A 25,854-nucleotide genomic window follows, 5' to 3' on the forward strand; every position below is an offset into this window, starting at 1 on the left:
AAAATGTGTTGGTTACCCTCACAACCCTGAGAGATGAATTCTATGGATATCCCCATTTTACAGATGAGGAAACTGAGGCTCTGTGAGGTTAGATAACTGATTCGTAGGGTCACACAGCTATGAATTAGTGGCGCTGGACCTGATCCCAGAGATGGCACTCCAGAACCCCACACCTGCTTGCGGCATTCAGCAAGGCCAGCAGCCAGGGAAAGAGAAGAGCAGGTAGGAGACCAGGCTGGAAATCAGGACACGGGGTTCTCGCCTTGGCCCTGGAACCGTGAAGCCAGGAGTCCTCACGCCAGAGGCTTACCCATGCCCAGCCTGGGCAGAGATACCGGCCTGGCCCCGGCCTCCAGTCCCTCCCCCGCGGGCGCCTCAGGGCCTGGCGCTGCTGCCCTGTGTAACCTGATCTGCGGCGGGGTTTGGATCTCCGGCAAGTCACGGTTGTGAAGGTGCTCCGACAGAGGACTGCGCTCCGCGGTGCGCTCCCAGCTCCGCAATCCAGCGCACGAGTGCATGGCGCAGAGGCTGGGAGAGCGGGTGCGGGGGCCCACTGAGGCCACCGGGCTCTACCGGGCGGTGCTGCTCCGGTCCGGTAAGTGGCGGCAAGTCTCCCCGGCCCCCCGCCTCCGGGAGGGCGCGAGGAGGGCACCGCGGGCGCACCGCGCTCAGCCTCTGGCCGGCAGGGCGCCGTGGTCCTTCACTGCTGTGCTTTCCTTCTTGCCTCCCGTCTTTCATTCTTTTTAATTACTTTTGTTTTTCTTTCATTCCTTCTTTCCTCCCTACATTCGTTCTTTTGGGGATCTACTCTTAGATATATTGCTTTATCCTTTCATATGATCGTGTGGTGCGCGCACACACACACACATATACACAGACACTCACCGTTAGATAACTACAAAAGTTCCTGCACTCGCTCAAGTGCGGGAAGGCATTGGTAGGCACGGGAGACCGGATATGGGTAAGACTGGTGGCCTAAAGGAGCACACGCCAGCCAGTGAAGGGCTTCCGCTGTTCTGTGAGGGGAGAGTGTGCGTTGGTGGGGGGGCGCGGGGGAGAGGGTAGGGACGGTGAGGACAAGTTCCAGGAAGGCGAGGAACCAGTTTTCTAGATGTACACATTTAAGGAGAAAACGACTTGGAAAGAAACACAGGGTGGTGGTTTTTGAGGATTCGAGTTTAGGTGTTTTTTTCTATTTGTCTTTTTGTCATTTGCAGTAAACACATACTGTTTTTCTACTCAGGACGATAGTTTTTTTGTTTTTTACTTTAGGAAAATAAAACAAATGTAATATAGAGTCTGTGTGAAAATAATTTGGAAAATACAAGGATGTGGAAAGAAGAAAAAGAACTCCCGCAGTAAGCATCTAGGGCGTTTCATTCCTATCTTAGTGCTTGGAGACAGGCATTCAGAGGAGGTGAAAATCGGCCCCCTGCCGGCTCCCTGCCGGCCAGGCGAGAAGGAAATGTGAAGGGACTTAGGCTTCCGAGGCAGCTACCCTCTGCCTTGGGCGAGGAGCCCAAGGATAGTCCTGGGCGCCCAGCCCTGCAGCTGAAAGCGCGGCCAGCGGCGCGGTGGACGGTGGGTGCGCGTCCGCAGCTGCGGCGCTTGCCCCCTGCCCTCACGGAGTCTGCTACGGGACTGAGCGTTGCCTACTTAGATGGGCCCCACCCCGGGGAGATTTCACGCGGAGTTACTGCTTGGGAACTTTGAAACAACGGTTCTCTGAGTCCAGAAGCACAGTCTGGCCAAGGTCTGAGGCGCCTTCCGGAAGAGGGGGTGGGAGGTGCAGGGGTGGGTACCTTAAATCTGGCTGAACCACAGCAGGCAGAAAGCGATCTCTGAAATTGGAAGAAGCTGATTGCAAACCTCAGCTCCAGGGATTTCCGTACAAGACACCTATTCCTAAGGGCCTCTATCCAGTTGCTGCCTGCTCACTAAGGTGAGGAGAAGGTAGCTCTAATCTGAAGATCTTGCATTCTCTAACCTGGAACCACAGCTATGAGCCTCACTCAAACAGGAACATTTTTCTCCTGGCCATACATCCAGAGTGGCAGATACGGGCAGACATATCGTCCTGGGGCCACACACTGCCCGGTAACTCACAGCTGTCAGGAAGGGAGCGGAGGCTGGCTTGCGGGCCTCACAGAGGGTGCGCTTGCACTGCGTTAGGCGCTGTGCCACTGACTGTCTTCACAGCCCTACAAAGTCACAGCTGTTATCCCCATTTAGTAGATGAGGAGACTGAGGCTCTAGAGCTTAAGCAGCATGCCCATAGTCCTGCTAGGGGAACTTTTCTATCCCACTAATGTGTAGAAAACACTCAAACTCTGGTGCATCTATGCCAAGTCTGCACATCTCAGAACAGTCATCATGGTGAATGACTGCTGCGTGTGTGTCTGCTCAGTCGTGTCTGAGCAACCCCGTGAACTGTACCCCGCCAGGCTCCTCTGTCCATGGGACCTCCCAGGCAAGAGTCCTGGAGTCGGTTGCCATTTCCTCTTCCAGGGGATCTTCCTGACCCAAAGGACTGAACCCCCATCTCTTGAGTCTCTTACACTGGCAGTCAGATTATTTACCACTAGCATCATTTGCTGCTAAGTCACTTCAGTCGTGTCCGACTCTGTGTGACCCCATAGACGGCAGCCCACCAGGCTCCCCCATCCCTGAGATTCTTCAGGCAAGAACACTGGAGTGGGGTGCCATTTCCTTTCTCCAATGCATGAAAGTGAAAAGTGAAAGTGAAGTCACTCAGTCGTGTCCGACCCTCAGCGACCCCATGGACTGCAGCCTTCCAGGCTCCTCCATCCATGGGATTTTCCAGGCAAGAGTACTGGAGTGGGGTGCCATTGCCTTCTCCGAATAGCATCATCTGGGAAGCCCTAAATGATTTCTGGTCACTAGCTATTGCCACTCTCTGCCAAATGCTGTAGATCTGCCATCATCAATTTCATTTATTCATTCAGCTAGTGTGTATTGACCACTGTTATACACTAGGCCCTGTGAAAGGCACAGGCATGTGCTGATACACAGAGAAGTCCCTCCTTTCAGGGAGCTAAGTGGTATTAAGCTCTATTTTAAACATGTGGAAACTGAGGCTCAGAAGGTAACATGACTTGTCTAGAGTCACACAGCCAGTCAAGGGCGAGAGCCGAGATTCAAACTCAAGGCCACATGCCTCTGGGGCCACTGCTCTAGCCGTATCCCACAAGGAAGACATAAGGGCTGGGGGTGAGGAGCCAACTGGGCCACTGAGTGAAAGAGGCAAGAGCCCCCTCCTGTTAGAAGCCCCCCCGAGGACCGGTATGATAGGATCAAACCCATTTTCATTTACACCAGCCTCAAGTAATGTAATACTTATAGAGAAAGTCTCATTCCAAATTATTTGAAAACAATTTCTCAGTATTAGAGTAATAGAGGCTTATCACGGATATTCTGGAAAATTAAGAATGAAGACGGGGAAGGCTCACCCACAATCCCACTAGCCGTAAAGCAGCCACTGGTAATCTAGGGGCGGTCTCCTGGTCTTTGCTGTGCAAGATTTGTGTGTGGGTGTGTGCTTCACGTTGCTGAGCTGGTACAGACTCTAGTTTTCAATCCCATCTTTCTTCACTTGCATAAATATCTTCTATCTTCCTGTTTCTAAATGGGCTAGTGAGGTAACAGCTACCACGCTGGAAGCCTGACGCTACGGCAGGCACCGTGTGCAGTGGTTCCTGCGCCATGCCCCGCTTATTCCCCAAAGAACGTCTGCCCCAGTTTAGAGATGGGGAAGCAGGAAGTTGAAGGTCACCGAGCTGCCCAACACTGGAGCCAGGATTGGTATCTGGGTCAACACCAGAGCCCATGTTCTTAACCACTGAGCTGGAAAGGGTCACCTCTGGGGAACAACTTATGCTTGGCCATGCCTGGTAAGCGAGGCAGTGCTGGAGTAAGAGTCCACCTGAGGCTCTTCTCCCACCTGGAGCTCAGCCCAGGTTCCTGCGAGGCAGGGCAGCGTCTCCGCAGCATGGACGAAGGGACGCCTTCCCAGATGCCCGTGGATGTCAGCGTCTGTGCTTCTCTGCACCCAGATGATGGTCATCGTTTTCACTGCTGCCTGCCAAGCAAGGCTGCCAGATAAAATAGTTAAATTAAAATGGTTACATTTGAATCTCAGATACACAATGAATAATATTTTAGCGTGAATATGTCCCAAATATTGTATGGGTTTGCTAATCTGAAATTCAAATTTAACTGGACCTGCTGTGTGGTTTTTTTTTTTTTACACATATATACATTCCTTTTTAAAAAAATTATTTTCCATTATGGTTTATCCCAGGAGATTGGATGCAGCTCCCTGTGCTATACAGTAGGGCCTCATTGTTCATCCATTCCGTATGTGACAGTTTGCATCTGATGACCCCCAGTTCCCAGCCGATCACGCGCCCTCCAGCCCTCCCCCTTGGCACCTGTAGGTCTGATCTCTGTGTGAGTCTGTGTCTGCTGTGTAGACAGGTTCATCTGTGTCACAGTTTAGATTCCACATACAAGCAATACCGTGCCGTATCTGTCTTTCTCCTGACTTCACTTAGTATGGTGATCTCTAGTTGCGGCTGTGCTGCTGCAAACAGCATTCTTTCTTTCTTCTTTATGGCCAAGTAGTATTCCATTGCGTATGTGTACTGCATCTTCTTTATCCATACATCTGTTGGCATCTGATGGGCATTTCCACGTCTTGGCTGTCGTGAATAGTGCTGCTATGAACACAGGGGTGCATGGATCTTTTTGAATTATAGCTTTGTCTGGATATATGCCCGGGAGTGTGACTGCTGGATCACATGGTAATTCTAGTTTTCTGAGGAATCTCCATACTGTTTTCCAAAGTGGCTACATCAACTTATATTCCCACTCGGTGTAGGATTCTCTTTTCTCGACAGCCTCTCCAGCATTTGTTATTTATAGACTTTTTAATGACAGCCATTATGATCAGTGTGAGGTGACACCTCATGGTAGTTTTGATTTGCGTTTCTCTAATAATTAGTGATGCTGAGCGTCCTTCATGTGCCTACTGGTCATCCCTATGTCTTCTTTGGAGCGATGTCTTAGCTTAGCAGTCCCCAACCTTTTTGGCTTGAGGGACTGGTTTTGTGGAAGACAGTTTTTCCATGGGTAGGGGAGGAACGGTTCAGGCAGTAATGTGAGCTGTAGGGGGAGGGGGGCAGATGAAGCTTCCCTTGATCAGCCTGCTGCTCACCTCCTGACGTGCAACCTGGTTCCTACAGGTGCCAGTAGCAGTCTGAGGCCTGGGAATTGGGGACCCCTGTCTTTGATTTTCTGCCCATTTTTCAGTTGAGCTGTTTATTGTTGCTGAGTTGTATGAGCTGTTTGCATATTTTGGAGATTAAGCCCTTGTCGGTTACATCATTTGCAAATATTTTCTCCCGTTCTATAGGTTGTTTTTTTTTCTGCCTTTTTTTTTTTAATGGTTTCCTTTGCTTCCGAAAAGCTTTTAATTAGATCTGTCTTTTTTTTTTTTTCTTTCTTAATTTCTATCGCTTTGGGAAACTGACCTAAGACAACATTGGTACTACTTCTGTCAGAGAATGTTTTTGCCTACGCTCTCTCCAAAGAGTTTTACGGTATCATGTCTTAGGTTTACATCTTTAAGCCATTTTGAGTTCATTTTTGTGCATGGTCTGAGGGTGTGTTCTAACTTCATTGATTTACACATGTTGGGATGCTGCATTTTTGTTGGCTATCATACATGCAGCAGCCCCATTGCCAGGCATCATGGAAGTTTGCTTGGCTTGATAAGCCACGGTCTGTCCTGGTTCCCCTTGACACACAGACACATACTCTCACATCCCCTTTCTGGTATCTGAGTCTACTGTCCATATTTTGTCTGGCTGCAAGTGAGTTAAAATATGCTGGAGGTCCGGGGTCCCTTCGAGTCCTTCTGCATCTAAGAGACCAGATTCAGCACGCCTAACTGTGGCTGGGTTGAGAGCCAGCTTTCTGAAACAAGCCCCTTGGTTCTTTTCCCTCCCTCCTGCTTTCCTGTTTTCATGCTTCAATCCCTCCACAGGGTAAATTCTTCCCCGTTCAAATTTGTTGTAAAGGCAACTCTCTTCCTTTTATAGTCTCTCCAGGGACCCCATGACAAGTTTTTCTGCCAGTACAGCTTCTCCTGCCATGTCCTTTCAGCGGAGCAGGTTGGGGGCCAGGGTGGTGGGGGTGGTTGGGGGGGAGGTTGGATCCTAAGGCTGTTTTGTGGGTGGCTTCTCAGACACCTCACTGAGGCCTTGAAAGGGGGCCTTGGAGATTTAGACTGAATACAGAGCTGAGGAAGTTTGCAGTTGCCATGGAAACTTCTTGTCTGGTGTTTGTGGGCCCAGATAAGCTGTTCCAGGCATCTGTCTGCTTGTGGGTGGGGGGGTCAAAAAATCAAAGGAAAAGGGGTTTTTGGAGTTTTTAGTGCAAGCAATGGCACACCACTCCAGTACCCCTGCCTGGAAAATCCCATGGACAGAGGAGCCTGGTCGGCTGCAGTCCATGGGGTCGCGAAGAGTCGGACATGAGCGACTTCACTTTCACTTTTTACTTTCATGCATTGGAGAAGGCAATGGCGACCCACTCCAGTGTTCTTGCCTGGAGAATCCCAGGGATGGGGAAGCCTGGTGGGCTGCCCTCTATGGGGTCACACAGAGTTGGACACGACTGAAGCGACTTAGCAGCAACAGCAGCAGCAGTGCAAGCTGCAGCCCCAGCCCACGACAGATGTGGGAACATTCCTCAGCTCCCACTCATGACTGCCTCTCCTGGCCTTAGACTAGTGAAAGTGTTAGTTTTTCAGTCGTATCCGACTCTTTGTGACCCCATGGACTGTTCCTCACGCTTCCCTGGTGGCTCAGATAGGTCTTCACTACCCACCTTCTTTTTAGCTCATCTATTTCCCAAGAAAACAGATTTCAGAGGGACAGGAAGGGGAGTGTGGGAGAGATGTGCTCAGCCTCTGGAATCCCCTTCGGGTCCTCCATGGGACTGAGCAAAAACTCCAGTCCTCAGGCCCCTGTATTTTGGAGTCCTGCTGTATGGGAGAATGGGAAAGCCGCACAGACCAAGGCAGGAGGCAGCATCTTGGGTTGAATCTGGCCACTGCCTGGAGTACACTCTTAACAGGCTCATTTGACCAAAAGGCCTCTATTTTTCAGTATGTAAAATGTACATGACTGAACCAGATGTGAAGTTTAACTATGGTTGGAAAAGGTTGCTCTTTTCCCATATTTTTCATCTTGTTTTTTTTTCTGATAACAAAGGCAATACATGCTTTTTTTTGTTTGTTTTTTTTAGGCATAAACATTACATATATACTGGGACAAAAGAGAAAGGCCCGTAATTTTATGCTGCAGAATAGTGGTTCTCAGACTCTCAAATATAAACAGACCCCCGGGGGAACTAGCTAAAATTCCACATTCCTAGGCCCCTCCCTCTTAGGTTCTAACACAGAAATCCAAAAACCTGGCCCAGTAGTTTGACTGTAACACTCATGCCCAGTGAAGGCTAGTAATGACATCTGAGATACGTTGGTCTAGAACTGACCTCTGTAAACAGTTCAGTGTATATGCCTGCAGACTGGTTCTCTGTGTATATACTAACTTTATCTTGGAGGGGAAAAAAGATAGAGGAATCAGACTATGTATGATGTTGCCCTTTGATTTTTCATCAAATACGCAGTAGACATCTTTCTTTAGGTTAATCAATAGATATGGTATTGATGGCATCTCATTATAAGACGTAGCATAATTTCTTACTGATGAGGTATGGCTTGGGAAATGGTGGCTGTTGACTTCACACAGTTACATGCTCACACGTGTGTACTCACACACAGCAAGACGGTGCTGTCCCTAGTTCAGAGATATCCAGATCTCTGCTGTCTGCAAGTCAGCAGTAGGGGCTGAGCAGCTGGTACGGGCACAGGGTACTAAGAAGCATAAGGTGAAGCCCTGCCCTCTGCTGATGGTTGGTGAGAGAGCCTGAGGGGTCTACACACAGGCTGAACTGAAAGAAGAGCTTTAGTGAAAGAAGAACAGTGGGTCCCAACTGCCTGGGGAAAAGGGCACCCAACCTGGGGGCGTTTCCTGCCCGACTGTCCTTGGCTCTCGATTGCTCTGGTGCTGCCATCAGAACCCCCTGATAAAGGGAACACACAGTGGGGATGGACGGCCACAGCCGGCTGCTCTGGGCTGAGATGGCCCGGGGGTGTGTCTGACCCGGGCGGTGAGCAGACACTCAGCAGGTCCTCCTGCCCCAGCATCCGTGTTGCTCTTCACTTGTCAGAGGACACTGGGATTGCTTCAGACAAGACACCGTGGGCCCTGAGAAGTGCTGCCCCCAATACTAGTTGTCTGCTCAGTGGGACACGTGGTGAGGACCAGTGACAGGGAGGAGTGGTGGGACAAGAACCTGGTTATGGTCTCCCAGTGTCAGATCTCATCAGGCTAAGCCACAGCAGGATGGGAAGCTGGGAGAGGCGCCACGCACGAGGACGTTAAGAGACAATTTCGGAAGAAGAAATAAAAGGAACGCACCTTGTTTCCAGAAAATTGTTTAACACGGGCAAATTTGTGACCTGACTTCTGTTGTGTAAGTTCGTTTGCGCCCTTTTTTTGGCTCCACCCCATGTAAGTGCTGTCATATCTGCCTTTCTGTGTCTGACTCGCTTCACCCAGTGCGACACTCTCTAGGTCCGTCCATGTTGCTGCAAATGGCGTTACTTCATTTTTCCCGGCTGAGTAATATTCCCTTGTATGTATGTACCACATCTTCTTTACCCATTCCTCTGGCAGTGGACCTTTATTTTCTTTTCGTTGCCGTGGGAAGCAATCTCATCATCTCGATTTCTTTTCCGATCTTCCATCGCTAGCCTCTGACGATGGACATTTAGGGTTTCTTCCACGTTGTGGGTATTGTAAATAGTGCTGCAGCAAACACTGGAGTGCACGTGTCTTGTTAAAAAATGATCAAAATTTAGCCTATGGGGTTATGGAGGACAGAAGTTGGAAGTCATTTGTGTCCTAGACATAAATGAGTTTTCATAAATATTCATGTGATTCTCATCGGATAAAAAAGCACAGTGTATTTATAATTCACTGCATCATGGATGTCATTCCTGGCTGAAGAGAACTTCTGGTTTGTCTAGATATTAGTGAAAACCAAAATATCAAAATTTTTGCTTAAGTGTAACACCCCTACAGTTGAGTGCACAAATCTTACATGGTCAGCCTGATGTATTTTTTAAAATGGAATTCACCTGCACAGTCACCTGTCTGATTAACACTATGCAATCAGTGTCCACTATTCTGACTCCGATCACCATGCGTTCTGTGTTGAAATGTATATAAATAGAATCACGGAGTATGTATTCTCTTGTGGCATCTGACTCTCAACATCCTTTTTTCCACGAGGCATCCATTGTTGGGGCAATCTGAGCGCAGGCTGGAAAAGAATTTCCAGACACAGTATTGCAGAGGAGAGTGAATTAGGAACAAAGAGCAGACGAGACCATGTGGGCACGGCAGGTGCAGCGGGCTGGCCTCCTGACAGGCCACGGAGAGTCGACGGTTCTCCTGAGTTAACAGCCAATTTTGTGAGTTTATAGGCTCAAGACAAAGAAAATTCCTGCTGGAAGGCTGGCATTAGGTGACTGGCTAGGGGGCTAATAGCGTGTTTACTGGAGTGGGCATATTTGCCAATTTGAAGTCAGGAAGCTTGTCAGGGACGATCAGGGGCTTTTGGCAACGGTTACAAAGGGGCCCAAATAGCTTCGGAGGTGTCCTTGGTTCTGGGCTCCACTTCTGCGGTCTTGGTACAGGGACTCACACCTTGGCCCGAGGCAGGACTCAACATCCATGTTTTTGCAACAGTAGTTTACTCTTTCTTTATTGTTTTGTAGGGTTCCATTTGTGAAGACATCACTCTTTATGCTCCTCCTGTGTGGGTTAATGTTTTCTTTCCCTTTTGGAGGTTGGAGGTCTTCAGCCAGCATTCAGTGGTCTTCTCTGCCAGTCACTCCACTTGCATCTCTGACATATTTGTGGAGATTGGTGAGCTCCACGGCCTGCCTTCCGCCATCTGGGTTCTGCTTTTATGTATTTAGCACTGGGAGACTAAGAAGATCTTGCTGCAATTTATGTCAGAGAACGTTTTGCCGATGTCCTTTTCTGTGAGTTTTTTGGGTACTTTATGTTGGGTCATGTTTTGTGCTTCAGTCTTTTAGCCATTTTGAGTCTGTCTTTGTAGATGGTGTGAGTCTGTCTCTGTGGACAGTTCTCCTCCAAACTCCCCTCCCATCCAGGCAGCCACATAACACTGAGCAGGTCCTAGTTGGTTATCCAATTTAAACACAGCCCTGTGTACATGTCCATCCCAAACTCCCTACCTATCCCTTCCCTCCATCCTCCCTGCCCTTCTCTCCAGCAACCAAAAGTCTGTCTCTGTTTGTAAGTTCATTCATATCATTTCTTTTTGGCTTCTACACCTCAGGGATGTCATACGATATTCCTCCTCCTCTGGCTGATTTACTTCACTCAGTATGACAATGTCTGAGTCCATCCACGTTTCTGCAAATGGCAAGAAATCCAACACATTTCTGTATGTCAGCCTTGTGTCCTGCTACTTTGATGGGTTCGGTTGATCAGTTCGGACACTTTTGTGTGGAATCTGTAGGGCTGTCTGTGTCGTGTCACCTGTATATGATGATTTTACCTCTTCCCTTCTGATCTGGTGCCTTGTATTTCTTTTTCTTGCCTGACTATCATGGCTAGGACTTCCAATACCATGCTGAATAGAAGTGGTGAGAGTGGGCATCCTTGTCTTGTTCCAGACTTTAGTGGGAGGGCTTTCAGCTTTTCACGGTTGAGTATTATGCTGGGTTTGTCACCAATGGCTTTTATCTTTGAGATATGTTCCTTCTGTACCCGCTTTGGTGAGAATTTTCATCATGAACCAGTGTTGAATTTCATCAAATGCTTTTTCTGCATCTACTGAAGTGATCATATGGTTTCTGTCCTTTGTTGATATGGGGTACCACACTGACCAGTTTGCATATATTGACCCATCCTTGTGAACCTGGAATGGATCCAACTTGATCATGGTGTATGATCCTTTTATGAATTGTTGGATTCAGTTTGCTAATATTTTACTGAAGCAAAATTGCATTTTTAACGTTGGCATTCATGCTGGATGTATGCCCTGGGTCTAATCACGTCCCAGCCCACCCAGACTCTTCATGAGAAAGTAGAGGTGGGAAGAGGGCCAAGCTTAAGTGGAGGTCAGCTTCCTCACTAGGGGATTAAGGAATGACAACACAGGCTAGAAAACACGTCCACGTTTCAAGTGAGCCGATTGTGAAACTAGGAGAATGCCTCTGTTATCTGTAAACACCCACACTGGCCTTCGGTATCTACATATGCTCTTTATTTTCACACTCATACACTGATTACCTGAGACGAGATCTACCCAGCACAGACCCCGCCAGGCACAGCGCTGCACGCCAGGCCCTGCACGCCGTTCACACCGAGTCCAGCTCTCTCCGCGGGAAAAGTCCTCCTTGCCATGCACTGACCGCCGGCTTCCCCTGTGTCAGCTCATCTGTGTTTCTTCTCAACCACTGTTTTTTTCCACACTTGACACAGAAACCAAGGCTCAGGGGTTGCTGACTAGCTGCCCAAGGGGCTCACACCCGGGCTAAGCAGGGACGAACACAAGGGCTGGTCTGGCCCAGAGCCCGTCAGCATCCACTCACCCACCTCCCCTGGGCACCATCCTGTGGCTCCCCACTGAGGTTCAGGGTACTGAGGAAACACCAAGGATGGAGTTGCTGGCCTGTAAGTGGGTGACTGGAACTGACCCAGCCTAGTTTCCCCTCCTTTTGCACCAAGAGCCGCTTTCCCCTGGGGAGTCGTGCTGGGCAGCAGGAAGCCTGCCTCCCAACCCCCACCAGGTCAGGGAGGTACCAGAAGGCATTCTGGCTGACGCTCCCATCAGAAACAAGGGAAATGCCTGTGCCTGGGCCACCCTGCTCAGAACAAAGCTTGGCATGTCCTTGCCCCTCAACGATCTGACCAAATCGATACTTATTTGTGCCTGCCTCCCCGGCAGTGGGGCTCGGACACAGTGTTCCGCATGGAGGAAGTGGCCGAGCACCAAGTGTAATACCCGTTACTATAGTAACAGTTCCTTTCTAATGATACCAGAATAAACAGGAACGCAGAGCCGCCCCACTCGCTGGCTCTCTTCATCCCCAGGGCTTGATGAACCGCCCTGTGGAGGCGGCCCCTCCTGGCTCACCCGGGACTCTGGTGGAGCGAGGACCAGCAGCGCTGCGCTCCGAAGTTCTCTTCCCAAGGACACGGGCTCAGCTGAGGAGTAAGACCGTCTCTCTTCTGTCCCCCCTGCTGCTGAGCTGGGGTGTGGTGCCAAGAAGGGGTGTGGCGGGGTAAGGAGGGTAGCCTCCCAGTGCCAGGGAGGCCGGCAGTGGGGCAGAGCTCTTTGAGCCCAGGTACCGCACTCTGCGAAATGACTCGGGTGCCTCTGGGGACCTGGGTTTGGGAAAGGGCTCGGAGAGGCCGGGCAGGGAGCACCCAGATGCAGCCTCCCCCGCGTCCTGCTCTGGCTGATCTCTTTCTTCTGAATGCTCAGATGCGCCTGAGTTCATGCGTGGTGTGACCTCGTAGCAGCTGTAGTTCTCTTGAGAACCGACAGGTCAGAGGCCAGCAGACGGCCCCAGGCAGACAGCTCAGCTCAGGCTCCGGAGCCTTCACTTGCCGGCCGTGTGATCTGGGAAAGACCCCTCAGCCTCGGTGTCTTCACTGGCACAAAGGGGTCTCAAGGGCACCACGTCCTCATTCTGTCCTAAGGATTTCATGAGGTGAGGCCGCGATGCTGAGTGCAGCTCATGGCACAGGGTGAGGGCACGGCTGTGTGCTGCCCGCCTGGATTTGGCTTCAGCACTTTGCAGTGTGAGGCAAAGCTGGTACTGGGCCAGAAATCGGGGGGTTATGGGGTCGGGTGCGTCACTTTTCTGAACTGCTGCTAAACCCAGCGGTTTCCCAGCTGTGGGGCAGCTCCCGTACCTGCGTCTCTGGCCAGCTTGGACCCTGAGTGGCTCTTCACTGGCGGTAAGTCCTGCCAGGATCCCCCCGCCAGAGGCACTGGTCAAGTGGGGTGCCTGGCATCATGCCACTGGGGGGCCGACACTGCGCCTTAATCAACTGCGCGGGGCTCTCCACCACCCCCCGCCCCCAACCGCTAAGGACCTTCCACGTCCAGCCCTGGACTCTGCTGTGGAACTGATTTGAAACCCTGTGTACCCACCAGCCCATCTCACAAACGAGGAGGTCACGGGAGACGCAAGCAGAATGTTGAGGAAGTTTGTCTTGAGTCAGTTTGGTTGGGGGAGGCTGTGATCGAGCCGCTCTGGCGGGGGCTGCCAGGCATCAGTGGGGGGGGGCTGGAAGTGTGGAGGAGGCCCCCAGATATGCCACGCTGTGGCTGCAGGCCAGGGAAATACAAATGGGTACTCTGCCGACTGGGAGGAAAGAGGTACGAAGGTTCGGAAATGTGATGGCCACGCTCGTCACTTTTACTGAATGCCTCTTTCTCCTTGGTCAGTAGTTATTTTCAAAGCTTCCCTTCTCCTCTGCGCCTCCATCCCATGAAACGCTGAACCGACTAGATCACTGGCTGTGTTATAAACGCGGCAGCTTGAACAGTAATGAGGAACAGGGGCAGGGGGAGGGAGGGCGGAGTGAAGACTCGGACAGAACCCTGGGAGGCACGGCCACCGGCTGGACTCTCGTGGCAGCCCAGCGCGGGGCAGACAGGCCGGTGGATTCTGGCTTAAGCCCAGAGCAGTGAGGGCCCGGCCCGGGCTCCCCAATGAGAGGGCGCAGAGTTCCCCGGTTAGGAGCACCGGTTTCTCATTATCAAAGGGCTCCCACTGCCTCTTTACTGGGGTTTCTCGAGTGTCCGGAGAGGAAAGGGATGTAAAGCTGCTTGGTTGACTGAGGCGATGCCTTGCACCTGGAAGACACTGCTGCGGTAGAAAGAGCACTGGCTTTGGGGCCCAAAGCTTCTGACTTCGCCGTTTGTTTTGTGTATCTTTGGACAAGTAGCTTGGCCTCTCGGAGATTCAGTTTTCACATTTAGAAAATGGGAATAATAAAACAGTACCACTGGCTGCCTCCTGGGGGCGACTGTGAGATACAGATGCAGGCGAACGAGCCCTCATCAGATGTCAGGTGTTCAACACGGGTGCCCCTTAGCGGCGGTGGTAAAGAACCTGCCTGTCCATGCAGGAGACATGAGCGATGCGGGTTCGATCCCTGGCTCAGGAAGATGCCCTGGAGGAGGGCATGGCAGTCCACTCCAGTATTCTTGCCTGGAGAATCCCATGGACAGAGGAGCCTGGCGGGCTACAGTTGCAGAGAGTCTGTCGTTGGCTGCCTCTGCCCCACCCCCACCACTTCAGCCTGTCCAGTCTTCACAGCATCTTGATTGTAGAGAGGAGAAGGATCCAGAAATTAAGTACCCATCCAAGGTCACAAAGCTGCCAAGCACATTGACTGTAATCAGACCCACTCCCAAGAGCCAGTCCAGGTAGTCAGCTGAAATCACTCAGGCCAAAGCAAAAACAGCTTTTTTAAAACTCTGTGTTACAAAGTTGTCTGACTATTAGACTCACTTAGGACGCTTTTTTACTTTTTATGTCATATTGAACTATACTTACCTTGATTTAGTTTCAGGTGCGCAACAAAGTGATTTAGTTATACATACACACACACACACGTGCATTTTTAAAAATTCTTTTCCCAATTAGGTTATTACAGGATATTGAACAAAGTTCACTGCTATACGCTAGGTCCTTATTATCTGTTTTGAATGTAGCAGGGTGTATATGCTTATTTCAGTTTATCCCTACTCCCCACCTTTACCAGCTGGCAACCATGTTTCTAAGCCTGAATCTGTTTCTGTCAAGAAAGTTCATTTCTATCATTTTTTTTAAGATTCTGCATGTAAACAATATCATATGGTATCTTTCTCTGACTGACTTCACTCAGTATGATAATCTCCAGGTTGATCCATGTTGCTGGAAATGGCATTGTTTCATTTTTATGGCTGAGTAGTATTCCCTTGTATTTATGTACTACATCTTCTTTATCCACTCCTCTGTTAAACGGACATTTAGGTTCCTTCCATATCTTGGCTACTGTAAACAGTGCTGCTATGAACATTTGGGTGCATACATCTTTCTGAATTACAGTTTCCTTCCGTTTTCCAGGAGTGGGATTGCTCTTTTTCGTTTTTAAAACTTTTCAGTTTTTTGCAGAACTTCCATACTGTTTTCCAATTTACATTCTATAAATTGGTACATACTGTAAATTGGTACTATACCAATTTACATTCCCACCAACAATGTAGGAGGGTTCCTTCTTCTCCATACCCTCTCCAGCATTTATCATTTGCGGCTTTTCATGATGGCCGTTCTGACCAGTGTGAGGTGGGTGTCTCATTATAGTCTTGACTTGTATTTCTCTAATAATCAGTGATGTTGAGTATCTCTTCACGTGCCTCTTAGCCATCTGGCTGTCTTTGGAGAAATGTCTATTTAGGTCTTCTGCCCATTTTTTGATTGGCTTGCTTGCTTTTTTGATATTGAGCTGCACGCACTGTTTGTGTATTTTGGAAATCAATTCCTTTTCAGTTCCTTTGCAAATATTTTTTCCCATTCTGTGGGTTGTCTTTTTGTTTTCTTTATGGTTTGCTTTACTGTGCAAAAGGTTTTAAGTTTAATTAGGTCCCATTTGTTTTTATTGTCATTGCTCTAAAGACGGGTCGAAAAAGATACTGCTGTGATTTACGTCAAACAGCGTCCTGCCTCTGTTTTCCTCTAAGAAAACACGGTGTTGTCTTACCTTTAGGTCTTTAATCAATTTCAAGTTTATTTTTGTCCATGGTGTTAAAGAATGTTCTAATTTCATTCTTTTACACATAGCTGCCCACTTTTTCCAGCACTATTTATGAAGAGACTTGATTTCATTGCGTATCCTTGCCTCCTCTGTCGTGTTAGTTCACCATATCTGTGTGGGTTTATTTCTGGCCTTTCTAGCCTGTTCTTTGGATGTGTATCTGTTTCGGTACCAGTACTGTACTACACTGATTGTAGCCTTGTAGTCTAGTCTGATCAGGGAGTCTGATTTCCTCCTCCATTTTTCTTTCTCAGGATTTCTTAGGGTATTTGGGGTATTTTGTGTTTTGATATAAATTTTAGAACTTTTTGTTCTAGTTCTGTGAAGAATGCTATTAATAATATAATAGGAATTGCATTCAATCTGTAGATTGCTTTGGGTGGGAATGTTTTTCTGGTCTTTCATTGTTAATGTACAGATGCAATGGATTTCTGTGTATTGATTTTGTATCCTGCAACTTTACCACATTCCTTGATGACCACTGGTGTTTCCTGGTCCCCTATAGTGTCCTGTCATCTGCAAACAGTGAGAATTTTACTTCTTTTCCAATTTGGATTCCTTTTAGTTCTTTTTCTTCTCTGATTGCCATGGCTAGAACTTCCAAAACCATGTTCAGTAAAAGTGGCGAAAGTGGACAGCCTTGCCCCACTCCTTACCTTAGAGGAACCGCTGTCAGCTTGTCACTGTGGAATACGTTAGCAGGAGGTTTGTTTCATGTGTTATTTACCACGTTGCAGTAGATTCCATCTACATTCACTTTCTAACTGTGATATATCACCCTGACTGTTTTGTGGATATTAAAAAATCCTTGCAACCCTAGGATAAATCCCACTTGATCGTGCTATGTGATCCTTTTTAATGTATTGGTGGCATCGGTTTGCTACTATTTCGTTGAGGATTTTTGTGTCTGTGTTCATCAGTGATATTGACCTGTGATTTTCTCCTGTTGTGATATCTCTGTCTGCTTTTGCTATTAACATCAGGGTGATGGTGGCCTCACAGAATGGGAGTGTTCGTTGCGCTGCAGTGTTCTGGGGAATTTCAGAAGCACAGGCATGAACTCTTCTCTAAATGTTTGACGGAATGCCTGTGACGCCGTCTGGCCCTGCACTTCTGTGTGTTCAGAGCTGTTCGATCACAGTTTCAGTTTTGGTACGTGTGCCTGGTCTGTTCGTATTGTCTACTTCCTCTGGTTCAGCTGGAAGACGGTACTTTTCTAAGAGGTTGCCCGTTTCTTCCAGGTCCTCCATTCTGTTGGCACACACTTGCCTGTAGTGGTCTCCTGTGATCTTTTTCTTATTTCTGTGGAGTCCATTGTAACTTATTTTTCATTTCTAATGCTACTGATTGGAGCCTTCTCCTTTTTGTTTCTAGATGATTCTGGCTGAAGATTTATAAATTTTGTTCATCTTCTCAAAGAACCATTTTTTAAAAATTATTTTTATTATAGTTGCTTTACAGTGTTGTGTTTCCACTGCCCAGCAAAGTGAATCAGCTACGTGTATCCATATATCCCTTCATTTTTAGATTTCCTTCTCACTTTAGGTCAACACAGAACACTGAGTTCCCTGAGCTATACAGCAGGTTCTCCTTCTTTGCCTGTTTTAAATACAGTATGAAGAGTGGAAGATGTCAAACCCCGTCTCCCCGTTCATCCCACCACGCCTCTTCCCTCCTTGGTGTCCATTTCCTAGTTCTCTACTTCTGTGTCTCTATTTGTTTTTCAAATAAGACTGTCTATACCATTTTTCTATATTCCACGTACATATGCGTTCATAGACAATATTTGGTTTTCTTCTTTCTTACTTCACTCTATGACAGTCTCTAAGTCCAACCAACCTCTATAAATGACCCCATTTCATTCCTTTTTATGACTGATATTCTACTGTTTATGTACCACATTTCCCCCCCCCCCCCCGCACTGGAGTATAAGTGCTGTACAATGTTGTTAGTTTCTGCTGTACAAAAAAGCGAATCAGGGACTTCCTGGTGGTCCAGTGGTTAAGAGTCTGCCTTCAAATGCAAGGGTTCAAGCCTTGGCCAGGAAACTAGGATCCCACGTGCCACAGAGTAAGGAAGCGCATGAGCTGCAATGAACCACAGTGAAGACCCAACAGATAATACAAAAAGTGAAGCAGCTACATGTATACATGTATCCCCTCCGTCCTGAGCCTCCCTCCCAGGCCCCCACCCACCTCCAGGGGTCATCACGGAACACCGAGCTGAGCTCCTGTTCCATATGGCAGCCCTTCACTGGCTCTTTTATACATAGTGGTGTATGTGTCGAAGCTGCTCTCTCAATCGTTCAGCCCCCTCCTTCCCCATGTCCGAAAGTCCATTCTCTCTGTCTGCATCTCTCTTCCTGCCCTACAAGTAGGCTCATCAGTACCACTGTCTAGATTCCATATGTGTGCATTAATATAAATACTGTTTTCTTTCTGAATTCCTTCACTCTGTATGACAGACTCTAGGTTCATCTGCATCACTACTACTGACTCAGTTTTGTTCCTTTTTATGGGTAATACTTCACTGTATCTAGCACCACATCTTCCTTATCCAGTCATCTGTAAGTGGGTGTTTAGACTGTTTCCATGTCCTGGCTACGGTAAACAGCGCTGCACTGCACCCTGGGGTACACGTATCTTTTTGAATTATGGTTTTCTCTGGTTACACGGCCAGTAGTGGGATTGCTGGGTCATGACGTAGTTCTATTCTTTTTTTTTAATGAACCTTCATAAAAACATAGTTTTTTTAAGAACCTGTTTATTTTGTTAATGAACCTTTATACTGCTCTCCATAGTGGCCGTATCAGTCTTACATTCCCACCAACAGTGCAAGAGGGTTCCGTTCTCTCCACACCTTATCCAGCGTTTGTTTGTAGATTTTTTAACAATGGCCATTCTGACACACTTGTAGGTACTACCTCATTGTAGCTTTGATGTGCATTTCTCTAATGATTAGTGATGTTGAGCATCTTTTCACGTGTTTGTTGACCATCTGAATATCTTCTTTGCAGAATGTCTATTTAGGTCTCCCACCCATTTTTTGATTGGGTTGTTTTTCTGATGAGCTATGTGAGCTGTTTGTATATTTTAGAGACTAATCCTTTGTCAGTTGCTTTGGTTGCAAATATTTTCTCCCATTCTGAGGGGTGTCCTTTCATCTTATTTGTGGTTTCTTTTGCTCTGCAAAAAGCTTTTAAGCTTAATTATGCCCCACTTGTTTGTTTTTGTTTTTATTACTGTAGGAGGGGGGTCAAAAAAGATCTTGGTGCAGTTTCTTTGAGTGTTCTGCCTGTGTTTTCCCCTTAAGAGTTTTACAGTGTCTGGCCTTACCTTCAGGTCTGTAATCCTCTTTGAGTTTGTGAGTGGCATTAGGGAGGGTTCTAGGTTCTTTTACATGGAGCTGCCCAGTTTTCACAGCAGCACTTACTGAAGAGACTGTCTTTTCTCCATCGTATACTCCGTGCCTCCTGTGTCACGTATGAGGTGCCCATGGGCCCCTGGGTTCATCTCTGGGCGTTCCATCCTGTCCCACCGATCTGTATTTGTTTTTTGTGCCAGTATTGTACTGTCTTGACCCCTGTGGCCTTGTAGTAAACTCTGAAGTCAGGGAGCCTGATCCCTCCAGTTCTGTTTTTCTTTCTCAAGATTGCTTAGGCTGCTTGGGTGTTCTGAATTTCCATACAAATTTTTTTTTTAAAGTGTTGTGAAAAATGCCATTGATAATTTGATCAGATTGCAATGAATCTGAAGACTGCTTTGGGTAGTATAGTCATTTTCCCAATACCGACTCTTCCAGTCCAAGAACACAGCAGATCTCCCCATCTGTTTGCGTCATCATTTCTTTCTTTCATCAGTATCTTACAAAGTTATCTGCGTGCAGGTCTTTGCCTCCTTAGGTAGGTTTATTCCTAGGTATTCTATTTGTTACAGTGGTAAACTGGGATTGTTTCCTTAATATCTCTTTCTGATCTTTCATTGTTAGTTACAGGAATGCAAGAGATTTGTTTATTAATTTTGTATCCTGTGACTTTGTACAAATCATTGATTAGGTCTAGTATTTTCCTGGTGGCATCTTTAGGATTTTCTATATATAGTATCGTGTCATCTGTAAATAGTGACAGTTTTACTACTCTTTTTCCAATGTGGATTCCTTTTGTTTCTTCTCTGATTGCTGTGGCTAGGACTTAATCGAATAATGGTGGACATACTTGTCTTATTCCTCATCTTAGAGGAAATGCTTTCAGTTTTTCACCTTTGAGAATGATGTTAGCTGTGGGTTTTTCATATATGATCTTTATTATGTTGAGATAGGCTCTCTCTATGCCACTTTCTAGAGAGTTTTTAATCATAAATGGCTGTTGAATTTTGTCAAAAGCTTTTTCTGTATCTAATGAGATGATCAGTCCTGAAGTACTGGAGCTTCAGGACTAATGCTGAAGCTCCAATACTCTGGCCACCTGACATTAAGAGCTGACCCACTGGAAAAGACCCCGATGCTGGGAGAGACTGAAGGCAGGAGGAGAAGGGGAAGACAGAGGATGAGATGGTTGGATGGCATCACCGACTCGATGGATGTAAGTTTGAGCAAGCTCTGGGAGATGGTGAAGGAGAGGGAAGCCTGGCGTGTTGCAGTTCATGAGGTTGCAGAGAGTCAGACATGACTTAGCATGTCTGAACAACGAGATGATCATATAATCTTTATTCTTCAATTTGCTAATACAGTGTATCACACTGGTTGACTTGCACATATTGAAAACTTCTTGCACCTCCGGGATAAATCCCACTTGGCTATGATGTACGATACTTTTAATATGTTGTTGGAAATGATTGCTAGTATTGAGGATTTTTGCACACGTGTTTATCAGTGATATTGTAAATTTGTGTGTGACGTCTTTGTGTGGTTTTGGTATCAGGGTGATGGTGGTGGACTCACAGAATGAGTTTGGGAGTGTTCCTCCCTCTGCAGCTTTTTGGAACAGTGTGAGAACGAGAGGTGTTACCCCTGCTCTAAATGTTCGATAGATTTCTCCTGTGAAGCCATCTGGTCCTGGACTTTTGTCTGTGGGAAGCTTTCTCATCACAGTTTCAGTACTTGCGACTGGTCTGTTCATATTTTCTATTACTTCCTGTCAAAGAACCAGCTTTTAGTTTCACTGATCATTGGTATTGTTTTCTTTGACTCTGTCATTTATTTCTGCTCTGATCTTTATTTCTTACCTTCAACTAACTCTGGGTTTGCTTTACTGTTCTTTCTCTAGTTGCTTTGGGTATAAAGCTAGGTTTTTGAGATTTTTCTTGAGGTAAGATGGCATTGCTCTAGAGGTCTTTCTTAGAACTGCTTTTGCTGCATCCCACAGGTTTTGGATGTTTTCACTGTCATTTGTCTGTGGACATTTTTGTATTTCCTCTTTGATTTCTTCAAGATACATTGCTTAGTAACATACTTTTTAGCCTCAGTGTATTTGTATTAAGATTTTCCTGTAATTGATTTGTAATACAGTAATTCGATTTGTAATATCAGAATGATTTCTAATACTCTAGCATTGTGGTTGGAAAACATGCTTGATGTGATTTCAGTCCCAAGAGGTGATCTGTCCTGGAGAATGTTCCATGTGCCCTTGAGAAGAAAGTGTATTGTTTTTGGATGGAATGTTCTATAAGTAACAATTAGGTCTGTCTGATCTAATGTGTCATTTAAAGCCTGCGTGTCCTTAATAACTTTCTGTCCGTCTGATCTGTTTGTGTAAGTAGGGTGTGTCACTGTCAGTTCCCCCTTCTATGGCTGTTAGCATTTGCCTTATATACTCAGGTGTTCTTATGTTAGTAGTGAGTGTGTCCGACTCTCGCGACCCCATAGACTGTAGCCTCCCAGGCTCCTCTGTCCATGGGATTCTCCAGGCAAGAATACTGGAGTGGGTTGCCATTTCCTTCTCCAAGGGATCTTCCCAACCCAGGAATTGAACCTGGGTCTCCTGCATTGCAGGCAGATTGTTTACTGACTGAGCTATGTATATTTCAACTGTTATATCTTTTTCTTGAATTGATCTCCTGATCATTATGCATATTCTTTCTTGTGTAACAATCTTCATTTTAAAGTCTATTTTGTCTGATATAAATACTGCTATTCCAACTTTCTGTTGATTTCCATTTGCACGAAAACCCTTTTTCCATCCCTTTCCTTTCAGTCTGTATGTGCCTCTCTCACAGGTAGCATATGTACAGGTCTTGTTTTTGTATCCATTCAGCCAGTCTGTGTCTTTGGTTGAGGCACTGAACATATAAATATATATGTTCCTAATGCCATTTTCTTAATTGTTTTGAGTTTGTAGGTTTTTTTCTTCTCTTTATTGTTCTCATCTCTTGTGGTTTAGTGACCATATTTAGTGCTGTGTGTGGGTTGCTTTTTTTCTTGTGTGTGTGTACCTATTTTTTTTTTGCTTCATTTCCCATGAGCTTTTGATAAAGCAGTCTACACGCACACGCACACACACACACCCCCAATACCTTTCCTGGTGGCTCAGACAGTAAAGAATCCACCTGTGATGCAGAGACCTGGGTTCGATCCCTGGGTCAGGAAGATCCCCTGGAGAAGAGAATGGCAACCCACTCCACTGTTCTTGCCTAGAGAATTCCACTGACAGAGGAGCCTGGAGGGCTGCAGTTGCAAAGAGTTGGACATGACTGAGTGACACTCACACTATACATACACATACACACGAAGACACACACACAGACAAGACTGTTTTAAGCTCCTGGTCTCTTAATTTCAAAAGCAGATCTCATTTCCTACAGTTACTGGTTTGCTATCATATTTCCTCTTCGCAGGACTGTGGTTCTTCTTGCTTCTGCTGTGTATCCCCTGCTGAGGGAGATTGGTCCAGAGGCTTGTGCTTCTGTCCCTTGATAGGGGGTTTGGGGATGGTGTGGTGACCAGAAACTGCCCTCTGGTTGTCACTGCCCTGTCAGGGGTGGGGTCTGCTCCCCAGTTGTGGGAGTGGAGCCCCCTAGACGGGACTGGAGCACCGTCACGGGGAGAGAAGCCACTGAGTGTCCCTCCTCGGGAGCTGTTCACCTGTGAGTGAGCTCTGCTGTGCGAACTCAGCAAGCACTCTGTTGCTGGCACTGCTTTTGGCCCCACCATGACTGTGCGAGTGCCAGCAATCGGCCCTGGTGCCCCTCAGGTCCTATGCACCAGGCCCCGGGAGCGGGTCCCCTGACTGAGGTCGCGTCCCGGGACTGCAGTGGCCATGCACCCGGGCCCGCTGCAGGACCCAGGGAGGCGGTGCAGCCTCCGGCCTGGCCCGACCCCCATGAGTGTGTGTCCACAGAGACCGAAGCTGCAAAAGCCAGACCTGTTCCAGCTGCAGGAGTACAATTCCTTGAGGGGTTTCACAGGCGCTCAATTTAGGAAACCAGTGACAGAGGTGGCTCCGGAAGCTCGGCTGTGGTTTCAGTACCCCCCTGCAGCTGTTCCTCCCACTGGACTCTGCTCCAGAGCACACGAGCCCACCAGGCAGGAAGGAGCTGGGGCCCAGGGGATCAAGGCGAGCGGGCCCCCCAGGAGGCGGACAGCTCTCAAACTCCACGTCCCAGCCCCCGTGGGCACCTATGTCACACTGCGACCACCTGCGTGGCGCTCACCCTGTCCTGACGGCCACAGCCTGGTTGCTGGGCTCTTCTCCAAGCTGGCCTTCTGTCCCAGCCCATCTCCCCACCTTCTGCTGCTTCTCCTCTTCCTCCTCCGACCTCCTGTCTTATCAGGGGATCTTTCTTGTCCTCTTAGGTGTCTGAGGTCCTCTGCTAGCTGCTTCCCAGGTCAGTTAAATCAGAATCCAGGGGGAGGATTCCGGCACTGATATTTATTAAAGTCCCTCGGATGATACAGCCAGGGTTAATATCAACTGATTTAACCAGTACAGTCCCCTGACCTCCCTCAGTCTGGAAATACTTTAAAATGTACAAGCCAGTACTCCGGACAAGGTAATTGCCTCTGTATTGGAGCATATATATGAAGGCTTTACAAGATTCAAAATAGTTTTTTAATATCAGGTCCGTGGGAATATTGACAGTTTCTCATGAGACTTCATTACAGCACAGAAAACAAAATATAGCCATGCTACCAAACAGTTTGTTTCTGGCAACTCACTTTCCCCTCTTTCCCTGATTTTTCTGTATTTTTTTTTTTCACTGTCAAATCATTTTCCAGTATAATGAAATCTTAGCCTAATAGGGCTGTTACCTACTCTTTACCTTTCATGGTCAGAGTAGTGCAGAAATATTAGCCCAAGTGAACACAGTACTTCACTGGAAATCAATGACACCTGGGAAGAATGTGCACCTACTTTATTAAGACTCTGTTCTCCCTCGTGGCTGTGGTATGTGGATTGTTAAAATTCTAACACAAATGACCAGTACAGTTTTTAAGAAGACTGCGAAAGCTCAATCGGAGACAAGTGGGATACTTTATTACTGTATAATTGCTTTACAGTGTTGTGTGTGTTTCTGCTGTACAACAATGAATCACCATATGTATAATACATCGCCTTCCTTGTGAGCCTCCCTCCCACCCCGCCATCGCACCATCTGGGTCATCACAGAGCAGCAAGCGGAGCTCCCTGTGCTATGCAGTAGCTTCCTGCTAGCCGTTTAACGCATGGTAGTATATGTCAGTCAGTCGATGCTGTCAACTGGAGAAGTGGGGGTCTTTTAATAGTGATTACTAATAACACCTAATGAGGTGGCCCCACTCAGAGAGAGGCCCCAGCAGCCGGCACTTACTGAGTCCTCAACTCAGTGCCAGGCACTTACGAGCTAAGCACCACCTCCTTTATTTTGCAACAACCTCATGAAGAAGGGTGCTGATCAACAGCAGCTGTCACACCTACTCAGCACTGCTGTTCTCTAGGAAGCAGTCACACACAGTAAGTAATGAGTGGGCATGGCTGCGTTCCGGAGGGGTTGGGTTTCAGCCAAAGGCTGGAGTTTTGGACTCCTGCTGCAGACACTTGCCCAAGGTTAGGAAGGGGCTGAGCCAACGTTCAGTCCAGGTTCTAATGGCTCCAACGTCATTCCCTCTCACTTTGACGACCAGTGAAGGATATGCATTAGCCACTCAACTTTCTCAATAGGTTCTCTTTGCTGCTCGCTGGCTCCTCAGAGAATTCACCTCTTTTCAGAGATTACCTTATTATGCTCATCTCGCCTCACATTACTGCCCCCATCACAGCCACCTCCCTGCTCAGGACACCCCAGCAACCTGAGAGACCAGGCCAGAGCAGCCCTGGAAATGAACCCCCCCCCGGAAAGCTGGATTTCCCTGGCCTACCTCCTGTGCTTTGTTGAGCAGCCTCTTTTATTCCAGCACTTATGTGAGGCTCTTCTACATGGAGACCTCTTTTTTTTTTTTTAATTGTAACTGGAGGATAATTGCTTTACAATGTTGTAGTTTCTGCCATACATCAACAAGAATCACCCAGCGGTATGCATATGTCCCCTCCCTCTTGAATCTCCCACCCACCCCTCTGGGTTGTCACAGGGCACCGATTTACCTTCTGTGTCACACAGCAGATTCCCACGGGCTATTTTACATATGGTAATGTATATGTTTCAGTGTTACTCTTTAAATTTGTCCCTCCCTCTCCTTCCCCCACTGTGTCTGAGGCCTCTTTTAGTTAAACTAAAGGTAGGATGGATGATCTGCAGCTCTCTAAATCCTGGGACAGGGAGACACACACACCACCCACGGATCTCACACGTGTTTACTGGAATTCAGAACATTAACTGGCAGAGGCAGTTTTCCCAGCTTGCAGGTCTGGGCTGAAGAACCAGTAACGTCCTTC

The 25,854-nt window shown here is 47.5% G+C and overlaps 1 protein-coding gene across 3 annotated transcripts in view; it reads left to right on the forward strand.

Moving 5' to 3' along the window:
* Positions 1-413: 413 nt before the first annotated feature.
* The window catches only part of LOC102286768 (actin-associated protein FAM107A), a 34,432-nt gene continuing 8,991 nt past the window's right edge, over positions 414-25,854 (forward strand). Inside the window, exon 1 of one of the 3 annotated variants that reach the window (XM_005898982.3) lies at positions 414-595. In XM_005898982.3, the coding sequence (XP_005899044.1) occupies positions 517-595 (79 nt within the window). In that variant the 5' untranslated portion in view covers positions 414-516. Of the gene's footprint in view, positions 596-12,249; positions 12,479-25,854 lie in introns of those variants that run through there. The other 2 variants (XM_014479199.2, XM_070360371.1) reach the window with 2 other exon arrangements.

This window comes from Bos mutus, chromosome 22, assembly GCF_027580195.1.
Source record: "Bos mutus isolate GX-2022 chromosome 22, NWIPB_WYAK_1.1, whole genome shotgun sequence".
In the NCBI taxonomy this organism is placed as follows: Eukaryota; Metazoa; Chordata; class Mammalia; order Artiodactyla; family Bovidae; genus Bos; species Bos mutus.